At 32.3% G+C, this 14852-nt stretch overlaps 1 protein-coding gene across 9 annotated transcripts in view; it reads right to left on the bottom strand.

The window, feature by feature from the left end:
* LOC145284468 (maternal embryonic leucine zipper kinase-like) overlaps nt 1-14852 on the bottom strand; it is a 303478-nt gene that overhangs the window by 118793 nt on the left and 169833 nt on the right. For all 9 annotated transcript variants that reach the window (XR_013868840.1, XM_080133303.1, XM_080133306.1 and 6 more), the window contains 3 exons: nt 14663-14761; nt 12671-12835; nt 3659-3739 (listed from right to left, as the gene is read on the bottom strand). Coding sequence is in view for 8 of the 9 variants with exons in the window: in XM_080133303.1 (XP_079989429.1) it covers nt 3659-3739; nt 12671-12835; nt 14663-14761 (345 nt within the window). In the remaining variant the exon portion in view is untranslated. The remainder of the gene's footprint in view (nt 1-3658; nt 3740-12670; nt 12836-14662; nt 14762-14852) is intronic.

Genomic DNA, 14852 nt, shown 5'->3' on the forward strand with positions numbered 1-14852 from the left:
TTAAAAATAAGTCACCTATTTTAATCTTTTAATAGTTTTAAAAAATTACTTTGTGTCCCATTGAAACTTGAAGAATTTAAAAGCATTTAAACTGTCAAACAGAAAGTTATTTTAACCATCTTTAAAATTATTAATTGCTCACGTATTAAAAGGTCGAAACTTAATTCATTTACATGTCATTAATTCATTTACATGCCATTAATATCAAGCTCTGACTCTTATTGGTATATGCACAAGAAGTTTTCTTTTTCCGGAATGGGGGGGGGGTAGTTATGTGGTCACAGATTTCCATTTGAAAAATCAAACATAATTGCATTGACTTTGATCTGTAGTCATTCAGCATGAATTAAGCAAACTGAATTTCAATTTCTTCTTAAGATCTCTTACGCCTTAAATTTAAGACCTTTTCTAAACTTTTGATCAAAATTAGAATAAGAATTCTAGACAAAGTTTATCTTTGTTAGTGCACATAAAAGTGGTGCAAAACTATTCAGTGTGAAGAATTAATTTTACTTGTCCTTTTAACATTATATATATATATATATATATAGACTGATGCAAGTCTGTCACAGGTAACCTACTACAGGTTTCTTTTATTTAGATTTGAAACCGACAGTACAGATGTTGTGATTTTCTGTAGAAATAAATATAAATATATATATATATATATATATATATATATATATATATATATATATATACACACACACACACACACACACACACACACACACGTGTACAATGTGGAAACACACAAGCAAGAACTGTGCCCTAGTATTGGCTGGGAAAATTAAAGAACATAAGAATCAAAAACTCCAGAATTAAATTGACCAAATAGACTCAGTTCACTCAAAATGCAATTGAATTATACATGATATAAAAATTATTCTTCAATAAAAGTATTTGTTGTATCAATAAAAATAATCATCAAATAAGGAAAAAAAATAAATATGTCATTTTGTAAAACAATACGCAAATTAGATAACCTTACAATGTTGATCATATACACATTAGAAAGCTATTGTTTTTCTGAGGTGAATATGAATTTAAAATTTTAATCTCACTGTTAGCGTGAGAAATGGTCCAACTTTATAAATATAAAGTGACGTACATGTATATTTTTAATTTTATTGTTCAGTCTTATTTGACATTAATCCTAGACCTGATTCTATGGCAGTCAAGCATTTGGCTGCTTTTAAAATTAGATGCCATTACTGTTTAGTTTCAGGACTTATGCCAAGTACTTAATGGTATTTTAAAGTTATATTAGGTGCTGCAAAATGAATAACCGATCCCCAAAATGTATAAACATTTTCATCTCTCTCTTCACTTAAAATTCAGGAAATCAATGTTAATGACATTTTCAGCATTTATTTATGATCAGATTTCAAAATAAACAAAATTGAGATTCAGGATCACTAAAAAAATCATTTAAAAAATGGCATTATTTTTATTAACAGTTAATTTGGAGAAGTACAAACAGGGAACATTGTAAAAAAAAAACAGACAGGATTTGCATCCCACCACCATATTCTATTTAATTATTAATAAATAATTGTTTTAGTTTATTTTGTCAATGAATGAATTATCAGTATAATAATTTACACACTAAAAATGCACTTTCACTTAAAAAAGGGGTAATCTAATTTATCCTTATAACAAATAAGAATAAAGCAAGTCATCATGTAAAAAAAAAAAAAAAAAAAAATGATGCAATTTCAAATTCAAAGGAAAAACATTGATAAACAGATTTCCTCAATATTTTCAGAATATTATAGAATTTGAGAATTTTTTATAATAATACTGTTGGCTATTGTTAAAAATACCCCCTTAATTTAAAACTAATACTAAATTAAATTCAAGCTATATAAAATCTTAATAGTATACATTGAAAAATATTCTAATTAAATAAGCAGTTCCTTTTTATTACAAAATAGAATAACCTAAATTAAGGAATATTTTTATAATCTTAAATACAAAAATTAAGGTATAATAATGCTTCAATTTCTCTAAAAAAATAAATTTTTGTTTGTTTTGATTCAGCTGTGAACGGATTATGTTACTAAACTCACTTTTTGAGGAATGATTAATTTTTTTTAGTAAAAGAAAAAAAAAAAAAATTTTATTCAGTTAATATCTTAAGACGTTACTTTATCAATTAACTTTGAAATAGTTCCAGAAAACTAATATTTCAGAGCTGCCATGAAAACATTTTTAACTATAACTTTTTCACTTGTAAAAATACATTTTTCCCTTTTAGAGAATAACTTTGGCCTATAATCTTTCAACTACAACGAAAAAGTAATCAGAAATTTATAAAAGAAAAAATTCCAAGTTTTCATATCCATGAGCCCTATCATGTTTCACCATTAAATTACACACACACATATATATATATATATATATATATATATATATATATATATATATATATATATATATATATATATATACACATATATATATATACACATATATATATATATATATATATATATATATATATATATATATATACACATATATATATATACACATATATATATATATATATATATATATATATATATATATATATCCTGCTTGTTTCAAAAACTTTTAAGATATTTTCAGACTAGATACTGAGAAGAACAAAGAAAAAAAAATCATGAAATAAATGGCGCTTATATCAACGGATCATCAAATCTAAGGGAGATAACCAGCATAAACATAGCAAAAATAAGCATATTTTGCAAGATATAATTTGGGACGCTGAAATAATCAGTAGAACAATGAAAGAATGTTAAATGAAAAAAAAAAAAAAGATTACACGATTACTGTAGCAGAGTTCCGGAAATTGCTGAAGCAATTTATGAAAAGGAAATAAGTTAGGGAAGTTAATCAACAAACTTAAAAATATAACCATGTTAAGTAAAAAAATAAACTTATTAATGTACACAAAACAAAAGTAAACAACCTGTTACAATGAAACTACAAAAAACAAAAATGAAATAAACTTGTTAATTAATCAAGAAGTTGTTGTCCAATTAGCCAAAGAAAAATGCTTCCCTTATTTAAGAGATCCACCCCCCAAAAAAAAAAAACCCCGAACACTTTATCTTGTGCAGAATCTTTGCACGTTATTTTTTCCTACTTTAATCATAGTCAGAAATGACCGATTGCCTAAAATAAAAACAAATTTCTTATTTTTTAATTATTTTATTTTCGTTTTAATAAAAATTACATTGCCGGTTTAAATACTTCAAAATCTAGTTCAAAAAAGTTTTCTATTTTCATTGTTTTGTGTACGTTAATTATTATGCGCCCCAAGTTATACCTTGCAAAATGAAACTACAGAATAGTAAAAAAAAAAAAAAAAAAAAAATTAAAATAAAAATTAAACTAACATTGACAGTTTAAATACTTCAAAATCTCCTTCGAAAAAGTTTTAATCATCCTGACGCTGACTGATTACCTAGTATAAAGAAAAACCAATTTCTTTTTTGTGTGTGTAATCATTTTTTTTTTTTTTTTCATTTAACATTCTTTCAGCGTCCCAAATATCTTGCAAAATATGCTTATTTTTGCTATGTTTATGCTGGTTATCTCCCTTTGATGATCCGTAGACATAACCGCCGAATAAATTTATACACAATAATAAAAAAAATAAACAATTTACCTCTTTTATCATGTTCCTCATTCTGGTTCTCGACGTGCCATTAAAAATTGCCAACTCAAGTACACAATCCTCATCAAGGTCCTGAAAAGAAATTATGAAATTAACCATACATTCTTTTATGTTGCAATTTCTAAATTAAAATAACATTAATGTAAATTAAGTGCAAAACATTTGTTTGTAATTCTATGCTATAAATAAAGGAAATAACGATTTTATACCAAAGGGCGATAACTTATGAATGAATTATTCCCCTTAGATCAGAATGTTTTACTGTACTAAACTAATAATAAAAATATACACCTTAGTGTTTCTTTTATAATCATTTTGTTTTCAAATAATTTGTCTCCCCCCCCCCCTCCACACACACACCATCGAACATTTTTTTTCTTTATCTTCAAAGTGAATAAATTCGAAAGTTGGACCCACTTTTGCACTAATGGTATAGTGAATACGTCCTATTTTAAGTTATCAAACTTTGTAAAGCAATAGCGAATCAGGAAAGTGAACTATAGGTACGGGCAATTCTAATGGGTGCTTTGCTTAGGTATGGGACCTGGTTTTGAACGCCGGCTAATCATAATATTTTTTCAATTTTCGGTTACTTTTTGATTATGTTTAAAAGATTACAGCTTAAAGTTAATTTATCAAAGAAAAAATAACGTGTGAAATAAAAAATACATGGAATAATTTTATCTCAAATCTGAAAAACCCTACATTTAACGTAAAAATTCATTATGACAAATATCATGTTTACATTTTTCTGGCAAGAAAAATATACGTTTCCTGGAATTATTTCCAAATGAAGTATTAAGTTATAGTATTAAAATAATGAATTAATACAATAAATGTATTTAACTTTTGCTAAAAAGGGTAATAATTATCCAAAAATGTGGCTATGATAGCAACAAGATTAGTTTCGTGTCAAAAAAAGACATGGCGGCGAAATTCAAAGAGTACGGAAGCACATTAATGACATAATGTCATTATTATTTAACTAAGTTCCGGCATATCGAGCATTTTTTTTCTTCCTTTTTTTTTCAAGAATGTGCATCCGTACTTACCGACATGGAACGTTTGAATAATTCTTTCTATTTTTTAATTCAATTATTTTTGTATGTTCCTGTTTTTCTATTTAATTTTTTTTTTTACTTTATTTTCCGAGATTGTATGAAAATTATCTTACGTTGATGATTATACATTCTTGCGTGCAATAAAAATATTAGAATCTTACATTATGTTAAAAATGTAACCGTAAAAAAAATACTTTTTGCAATTAAATTTTTTTTTGTGAGAAAATATTAAATAACGGATGCTTAATTCAATGATAATATCCGTAGTTTAAGAAATTAATTTTTTTCTGAGTTATATCGATTTCGTTAACATGGACTTTGGGTGCTTTTTTCCTTATGTTCCTGTAAAAAAATTTTTTGTTTTTAATTGTTATAATTTACAATGCTTTATTTTCATAAAAAAAAGCCGAAATCAATTCTTGCATTTTTTTTTGTACTACAGAAAACCATAACTTTAGTAAAGGTGTTTTTTGTTATAAAATAATACATTTTCACTTGAATTGAAATAAAAATAATGTGTCCATTATAATGCGCGATTATCTATATATATTAAAGTGAAAATGTATGTATGTATGTTTGCTTTTTGTGTATGTCTGCGAAAGGCTTTTTTGTCGGCCTTCTCGCTCGGCTCGCTTCTTCTTAAAACTTTTTATATCACGTCTAAATGATAATATCTACGACTTAAGAACGGGGATCGCGTAGGTATTTAATTTGCCAGATTTTCACGCGCTATTTTTTCCAAATATTTCGATCGCCGTGTGTTTCTTTTGCTTTTCAGTATAAAACAAGCGAAAACTGGCTTGCAGCCGCGTCATGTTTCAAGGTCAAACATCACGCGACTTAAGTTTCTCGCATCTGTCATTTTAATTTTATAAACGTTAAATTAAGATGCTTTTCATTCTTCTTCTCTCGTGGCCGGGATGGTTAGGTCCCAGGGGTTTTTTCCATTTCGTTTTCACCTCCACATGAAAAGTTCGGGGTTCAAGCCTACTTTCCTACTAAAACTTTTTTTTTCTTTTACACCTCCAAACACTCGGCCAACGGTTTTTTTTTTTTTTTTTTTTTTTTTAAAACAGGGTTGTTTTGATCACCACCCCCTCCAACACACACACCTACAATCACCCGGGCCACGCCGGGTACCCCCCTTGCTAGTTATTTAATAAATACTGAAAATTTCATTAAAATTGGTTAATTTCCTGATTTTGGGCGGATTTTTAAGTAAAAGGAGGGGTCAAAATGTTTATACATTTTGAGCATCGGCATTCATTTTGCCCGTACCTAGTGAACTAGTAATAAAATAAAATGAAGTTTGGTTTTAATAATAGAGTTTAACATTAAGGGATAGTCGTTCATTCATAGAACATCTTGAGCAATCACCTTAAATCTTAATCTTCAAGAATCCAGTATCATAAGGGACGTAACTCTGCTCATTACAAAGTGAGTTGTGTTTCTTTAGTTCCTAATAAAGTGACCATTTCTGACAATATTTGACTTTAAAATCATCCCAAAAGTAATGATTTCCTCAAAAATCATTCGAAAAGAATTGCTTTTCTATAGAAATCAGCTTAAAACTATAAACATACTGCTTCAAGTAATAATATAATTGAATGAGAAAAAAATGGTTTGGGTGATTTTTTTTTTTAGTTTGATCAAGTTTGGTTGGTTGTTTTACAGCGCATTAACTCATTTTTTTAAAAGTCATTTAACACCAACTCGAATTTTATAAAAAGTTGAGCAAAAAGTAAAAAATTTCAAGTTTATATATTTAACAAATCCATATATTTAACAGATTTAACAAATTCATATATTTAACAGATTATAAATTTTCAATCGATGCACATTTTACAAACAATTTTAATTTGGCTGTTTAGGTTCTATGGCATATCAACCACTATGGGTTATCTAAAAATCAAATCTAGTCTACATACGTCATGTGTGTACATTATATATATATATATATATATATATATATATACATTGCACATACCTGACTTGCAAACACACTGGCTGTTGGACTAAGTTTTTAAATGTAGGGAATACATACACATATATACACGTACAATTGTATTCAAACCAGTCATGATTTTTAATTTTTTTAAGTTTTTCTTATTTGTGGGGTTTGTGGGGTTTCCCATCTCCATTTCTTCAGGTTCCTCAACTTTGATGTTTTCAAAGCAGGTTGTGTTATTCTTTTACTTGAGTTCTGCTTTTTAATTGTATTAGTTTTATTTTCAATTACATCTTTATTAGAATCTGAAGGTCGGATTGGTGATCTTTAGCGCCTTTCACTTTTAGATTCAGCCATCCAAGAACTCTCTTTAAATATTTCTACATTGCTATGCACATTTAATTTTCTTTTCATAATAGGCTGGGTTGGTTTTGTTTCTGTTGAAACATTTTTCAAAGATTTTCTTGAAATGATGGCCACTCATTTGTGTCCAAATCTATTAACTTTTCTAGAAGTTTTTTTTATTGTTATCTATTTGAGTGGTATCCTGAGGGTTTTTATTTATTTTTTTGTATAACATTAGCAAATGTTTTTGTCCTCATATAGCTCTCAACAATTTTTCTAGCTTCTAGGAATGGTAAATTTTTTTGGTGTGTCTTACATACATTATTTCCTCTCCTTTCTTGTAAACATCGCAGGTCCTTGAGAAGATAGGGTGGTCTTTATGGCAGTTTGCACATTTTATATTTTTGCACTCACTGTGTGGTTTGGGTCATGTTCATCACACTTCCCACACACTTGGCATCCTCTGCAAATGTCTTTGTGATGACCAAATTTCTGACATTTGAAACATCGCAGGGGAGCTGGTACAAATTGCTTTACCCTTTCTATTTTGTAGCCAATCCCATTATCTTCTGATATTGATGGTTTATCAAATGTGAGTACATACGTGTGTCTACATCTTATAACGCCTTTTGAGGTATTTAATCTAGTATATGGATACGCTTTGCATTTTTCTGCTTTTTTTCTTCATTTGAACTTCCATTAGAAGATTTCTATTTTCAAGTTTTTTTTAAGTTTTTTGATTTGACATACTTGATATAAGTTTTCAATCAAAAAAGGAGATATTTCATCCAGTGATTCAATAATAATAAATTTGTGGACGTCTAAGTCAGTTTCAGAATCTGAATCGAATAAATTACTCTTGGATTTTTTAAAAGAGGAAGCCATGATTAAGTTTTGATTTTCATTGGTCCTATGCTCCACCACAAAGTCCAACTACGATTGGGAATGAACCAAGGGGAGAACCATTTGCTTTGGCTGAGACGGGAATAGAATACCAATATAGACTACCAAGGAAAAATCTGATCTTCTGCCAAATTCTGGGTTTGTGTTGCTCAAAAATCTAACAGAAGTCATCAGTTCTTTCTCTTAATACAATTGACCCTCAGCCTCCTAGCTCATCTAATGTAAACAGTTGGGAAGTATTCCACAAGAGCAGACTGAATAATACATTTGGGAGAAAAACTACTATATATGAGCTAGGGCATGTCCGGATTAGCAGATTGATCAGATCGGGCCCTATCTGACCACCCGTCAGACCAAGTAAGGGTGAAAGTGGTGTGGTGCAAGCCATTAACCACTATTGCTGAATCAAGGCCTGCTCAACCACCAGGATTCCGTCCCGACACTGAGTCGCTAACCAAAACAGGTGGCCTCATACATACATGGTTGATGACTTGTTAACAGTTGAAAATTATATATTTATACCCTTAATTATTGAATAGATAATTTCAATTTTTTAAAAGTGCATGCGTGGTCCCCCTCTGGTGCTGCATGTGAGATGACGCCACAAAAAATAGTGAAGAAATGATGAATGTGAGAAGTGTGAAGGGCCAACGTTGCCTTCACATTTTTGCCAAGTTTCAGAAAAATCTAATGGGGGAAATAGTTATGGGGTAAAAAGTGTCATTTTTTGCAATTTTGGGACATTTGTGACCCCTTTTGAGCTCCTGGAAACACTGAATCCCAGTGAAAACAGTGCAGTTTCACGCCTTAAGATATGTATATTTGAATTCAGCACCATGGAAAACCACTATATGGATATAAATATCAAGTTTTTGAGTAATATTTTTTTTTTCTTTATTGCAATTTCACCTCAAACGAGGCACATTGCCACTTTGCTGTAAGGGGCTACTATCAGGGATATAAGCTACAGGGGTACTATGTGGGGAGTTGGGCAGCAAGATGTCGGTTCACGTTACACTTGAACTTCTGCATGTCAGTACAGTTGGGGAAGCAGAAACTCGGAAGGGAATTCCAAAGTCCAGCGGTTCTGGGGAAGAAACTACTGGAGTAGAAGGCTCTCTTAAATCTAGGGATCTCAACTGTGAAGGGGTGGGATTTTGCTGCTTGCCGGGTTTGTCGGGAGTACTTACGTCGAGGGGGCACAAGTGCTTGCAGTTCGTCAGAGCATTCACCATTGAAATACTTGTAGAACAGACAGAGGGATGCTACATTACGTCGATAGGACAGAGGCTGAAGCTTAGATGACAGTTCAGGACCTATTAGGTTGGTGACTCTCTTTTGAACCCTGTCTAGGAGTGAGACTAGTAGCAGATGCACCAGTCCAAATATGACAACAATACTCCATACATGGGCGAATGGTGGCCTTATAGAGGTACAGGATACTTTCGGGCATTAGTAGCTTTCTAGCACGGTAGAGAACCTATCTTTTTCGCAGCATTTCTAGCAATGCTCTCAATGTAATTTTTCCAACTCATGTTTCCTATGAACGTTAGGCCAAGGAGTTTAAAGGATGTGCTTTCAGATAAAGAGTCTTTGGCCATTGCTATTGGTGGTAGAGAAGGTTTCTTGTAGTTATTGAAGGAAACAAATTTAGTCTTAGCAGCATTGAATGTGACCATCCATTTTTGTCCCCATTCCACTACAGATAGGAGGTCATCCTCTAGTGTTTCTGCCATTTCTCTAGATATATGTTCATTTGTTTTCCTGTCGTGTCGGTTATAGAGAGTGGTGTCATCAGCATATATACCCATCTCACAGATAATTTCGTCAGGGAGGTCATTTATGAATATTAGAAATAATAGAGGTCCAAGGATTGAACCCTGAGGCACTACCGCATTTATATCATATTGTTTAGATGTATGACCATCGATGACAACCTGGATTTTTCTCTTATCTAAGAAGGATTTAATTATGTTAAAGATTTTTCCTGAGAAGACCTTCGTGCCATACCCTGTCAAAAGCCTTAGATATATCTAGAGCTACCGCTCTACCCTCCCCTGCTTTGTCAAGTGAATGGTATATACGCTCAGAGATTACAGTTAGGATGTCGGCCATGGAACGGGCTTGCCTAAATCCGTATTGTTGGTCGGTCAGAAGTTTATTGTAAAGTTTGGAGAGAACCGGTGCTACTTCGGCAGAGCACTTTTCTAATAGAACAGCCGGGATGAGATCAGGTCCACATGCTTTTGAAGTGGCAAGATTTTTTATGATGGCATGCACCTGAGATGGGGTGATTTCCATATCGTCTAGTGTGCCATCTGTCCACAAAGGAAAGTCAGGGAGGGGGTGGTTTGCAGGGTCCAGTGTGGAGTTGGAGGCGAACCGACTGGCAAGCATGTTAGCCTTCTCGGTTGCTGAGCAAACAACCTCATGATTGTTGGATAGTGGAGGAATTGTTGATTGCCCATTATTTACTACACTGTTGTAGATTTTTCAGAAGTCACGGGTTCCTAATTTCTGTGCTTCGATGCATTTTTTGTTGGTTTCAGTAAATTCTCTCTTAGCTGTCGCTATTTCTTTCTTACAGTTATTTCTGGCTTCTATATACTTCTGTCTGTTTGAACTGGAATTATGTTGGTTAAATCTGTGGTACGCATGTTGCCTTTGCAGCTGCACAAGTAGAAGTAAACCATTGGGGAGAGTGGGGCTTGCTATAAAACTTCCATGTGGGAACATGTGCTTCAATTGCTGTTTTGAACCATTCAGTGGTCTCATGTGCGCACTGTTCAGCAGGAAGTGAGAAGATATTTCGCCATGGGGCGTCTCTCATGAGATCCCTGGTGGCTTCCCAGTCAGCCTTTTTATAATATCTCGTTGTTTTGAGTAATGGCTCTTCCGTTTTGGCTCTAGAGTTTAGTGCGATTTCAACTATTATCACTACATGATCAGCATTTCCAAGTGGGCTGTGGGCATTCGTAACACAATCATCGGGGACTGTAGTCAGAAATAGATCTAACAGTGATGCATGTTGTTCTTGCTGGTCAGGGAAACGGGTTGGAAACGTAACCGTCTGTGATAGGGAATAAGATATAGAGAATAATATAATATGAAAAAAGAGCCCCAAAAAAGGCATGTTTTTTAGCCTTAAAACTCCCAGAGGGATACAAACCAGAATTTTGCTAGGGTCACCCATAATGAATTTATATTAAGAACAATGACCTTCACATTTTAGCCAAGTTACAGGAAAATCTAATGGATGGATCACACGCTATGGACCAAAATTGTCATTTTTGGCCATTTTGGGACATTTTTTACCTCTTTTGAGCTCCTGGGGACACCGAATCCCAGTGTAAATGAATAATGGTGCAGTTTCAGGCCTTAACACATGTATATTTGAGTTGACCACCGTGAAAAACTACTACGAGTATATAGTCAGACATATCAAGTTTTTGTTTATAAATATGAAAAAAGAGCCACAAAAACGTGTCCCCGGGGATGCGAACCAGAATTTTGCCAGGGTCACCCATACTGGATTTATATTAACGATGGGCTCCACATTTTGGCAAAGTTTCAAAAAAATCTAATGGATGGATCAAAAGTTATGGGGCAAAGCGTGTTATTTTTGGCCATTTTGGGGCATATTTTTTACCTCTTTTGAAGCTCTGGGGACGCAACGGGAATTTTCACAAAAAAACATTTTTTTACTGTGCACATGTATTTAATGAAATACAATTTGTGGTAAAATTTCAGGGAAAAGTAATGGATGGTTATCTGGCAATCATCCAGAATAAAGGACACACAGACGTCACTGAAAACATAGGTCCGTCTCCGATAAATCGAGGGACCAACAAAATACACATAACATAAAATAAATCCAAGGTAATTGTCGGATTCAGTTTACATACAATTTTTATATTTTACTTCGTAAAGTTCATAAAAATGCACTTTGAAAATTGATAAATTTCAACTGAAATCTTGTTATTTTCATGGTTTGCAAAACAATGCTTTTCTAACTTATATACATGCATATAATCAGAGATGTTAGTCCTCTGCTTTTTATTAAATCTTGAAAAAAATGCAATTACCAGTAGAGTCAATAAGTGTAAGGCATTGCTCATTGAATAAACATCCGATTAGAACTCTCAGATTTAATGAAAAGATGTTTGTTGATATTGAGATTTTGCTTACACCAGGCAAATGCTGCATGATAGCACAAAGGTAAAGGTATAGATTGTCAGCTCAACAGTCAAGTTTTGATCCCAGCTTGAAGTATTTGCTTGTCTAGCCACACTGATGAGATGTAAACAGTGAAACTCTCCTGGGTTCTGTCAGTGGATAACATATACATACATATATACATGACAATTGCTTAGTCTTAACAGATGCTAGCCATCTTAATACTCATGACCATCCTCACTGCAGTTACTGGGTGGATACCCAAGTTTTCAGGCCAGCAGTTGACTTGTAATTTGTCACATATATACACACACAATTCTGTTTTTCTCTCTTGTATTGCTTCTTCGGGGATAGGCCAATGCAATAGGCATAAACAAGTGTTAGAGTTTCTATTCTAAAAAGAAAAATTCAGATAGCAACAAAAAACAAATGTAAAAAAAATCCAGGCACTTGTGCATTTTAGTTATTGTAGACATTTTTTTTTTCCATTTTTAAAGAACTTCACTTGGAATCCTTTCTGGCTTTACTAAATGATAAAAAGAAAATAGTTTTTAATAGTACAATGCTTACAGATGTGTAGGCTTTCCAGTCGACAGGTTGGCCATTATGACAAACCCAAGGATGATTCAAAAGATGCCTCATGGAGATTCTTCGCATTGGATTGACTTGTAGTAGTTGGTCTATGATCTCTACACTTTCGGCAGACAACCATGGCGGTGTGGAGTATTTACCAGACTGGTAATAGAAACAGAAAAGAAATCTCATGTTATCCGATTGATCTTAAAAGAATGCAAGAAAGAGATAATGACATGATCTGCACAATATTAATATATATTACACAAGATCAGCAAAACATTGGTACCTTTGGTTTAAAATACAAACAAAGGGATCTATATTCGTTTTTTTATGTCAGATTCATCAGCCTCTTTATGTCTTACCCGAAAATATAGAAACTGATGAGTCTAACATAGGAAACCAAACATAGGTTTGGATTTGTAACCGACAGTATCAATATTGTGCTGATCTTCTGTAATAAATATATATTACATTCTTATTTTTTAATTTTTTTTTTTTTTTTTTTAAACTGGACACTCATTAAAAAGTTTGACTCATGTCTAGGTAACTTACATCTAAAATTTCAAGTGTTTAGACCTAAAATTGGTGGAGGAGTTTGCAGAGGTCGACTTTTTCAACTTTGACCCATTGGCAGCCAAATTTTCGCCCAAAAAATTGATTAAAAAGCTTGCTGCATGTTTTAATACCCTTTATGTAAAATTTCAAATGTTTAGACCCAAAATTGGTTAAAAACTTTACTAGAGACTGCAAAGGTCAAATATTTTCAACTTTGACCTCTTGGAAGCCAAATTTTCGGCCAAAAACCGATTAAAAAGCTTGCCCTATGCATGAATACACTTTATATAAAATTTCAAATGTTTAGAAAAAAAATTGGCTGAGTAATTTGGTAGAGACCCCAATTTTAACCCCTAAACATTTATTGTTTTGGCTCAAATGAAACTAAAAAAGTTTGATCCATGTCTAAGTAACCTACATCTAAAATTTCAAGTGTTTAGACCCAAAATTAGCAGAGGAGTTTGGTAGAGTTTTCAAAGGTCAAATCGTTAAACTTTGATTTCTTGACAGTCAAATCGGCACTGCTTGGGTCCAGTGGCAAGGAGAAGTCCAGAACGACTAGAAAAAAATGCAGAGATAAGCGGAGAGCAAATACAGCACCTGGAAGTCCCAAATGGTCACCAATTTAGTACTGACCAGGTTCAACGTTGCTAAACTTTGGTGATCTAATGGGAACCGGTGTGTCAACATGATTATGCCGTATGTAGAGCATATACATCAAACTGCCAAGTTCCAATTGCTATGCAATTTATGCACAATGTAGAAAATATGTACAAATAGAACTGTGCAATAGAAAAATGAAACTAATCATCCAATAACAGGGGGGGAAAAAAAAAAGAAAAAAAAACGAATAGTGAATTAAAAAGTTCGTTTTTAAAGGAATATGAAAATTAATATATAACGAAGTTGTATTCACTTTTAAAATAGAGAAGTGAGTTTTAATATAAATGTTTGTGCGACAAATAACTCAACATAGATTGGAGGTGTAGCGATAACTAAAGTTATCTCCCTTTGTAAAAAAAAAATTGTTTCTTGACTAAGTTATGTCCCTTGGTAAAGAGGCTTAGACATGATAAAAAAAAAGTAGATTCTAAATATTAACACGAGTTTGGTTAAAAACTCGTGCTATATATGGTTGAGAATTAAGACTAGATTTCTTCCTCATCTGCTGATTACACTTGCTGCAGGAAATAGTGGCTTATTTTAAGAAAAATTAACATGAAAATTTTTTTAATACATAATTAATATTTTACTTTTTGATCCATATAAATCTGGACCCTGTTACAATAGCCCCTTACACTTCTGTGGCAATATACATTATTTGAAGATGAAAAAAAAAGGGGTCGAAAATACGGGGGGGGGTAAAAAATGTTCTTTATTTAAATGGCTTTGTTTTTGCTTTGTTACCTAATGAAATGAAGATTTACTTACGTTGATTTTTTTGCACAAAACTGTAATACTGTCATCGTCAAATGGAAGATAACCACACAAAAGAGCATAAAGAAGTACACCCATACTCCATACATCAGCCTGGAAAGAGAAAAATGAAAGATTCATATAAGAAAAATAGTTTCTTGTCCAAAATGCCCTCCATATTAAAAAAAAAAAAGAAAAGAAAAAT

Source organism: Euprymna scolopes, chromosome 9, assembly GCF_053919585.1.
Source record: "Euprymna scolopes isolate OS-2025 chromosome 9, ASM5391958v1, whole genome shotgun sequence".
NCBI lineage: Eukaryota > Metazoa > Mollusca > Cephalopoda > Sepiida > Sepiolidae > Euprymna > Euprymna scolopes.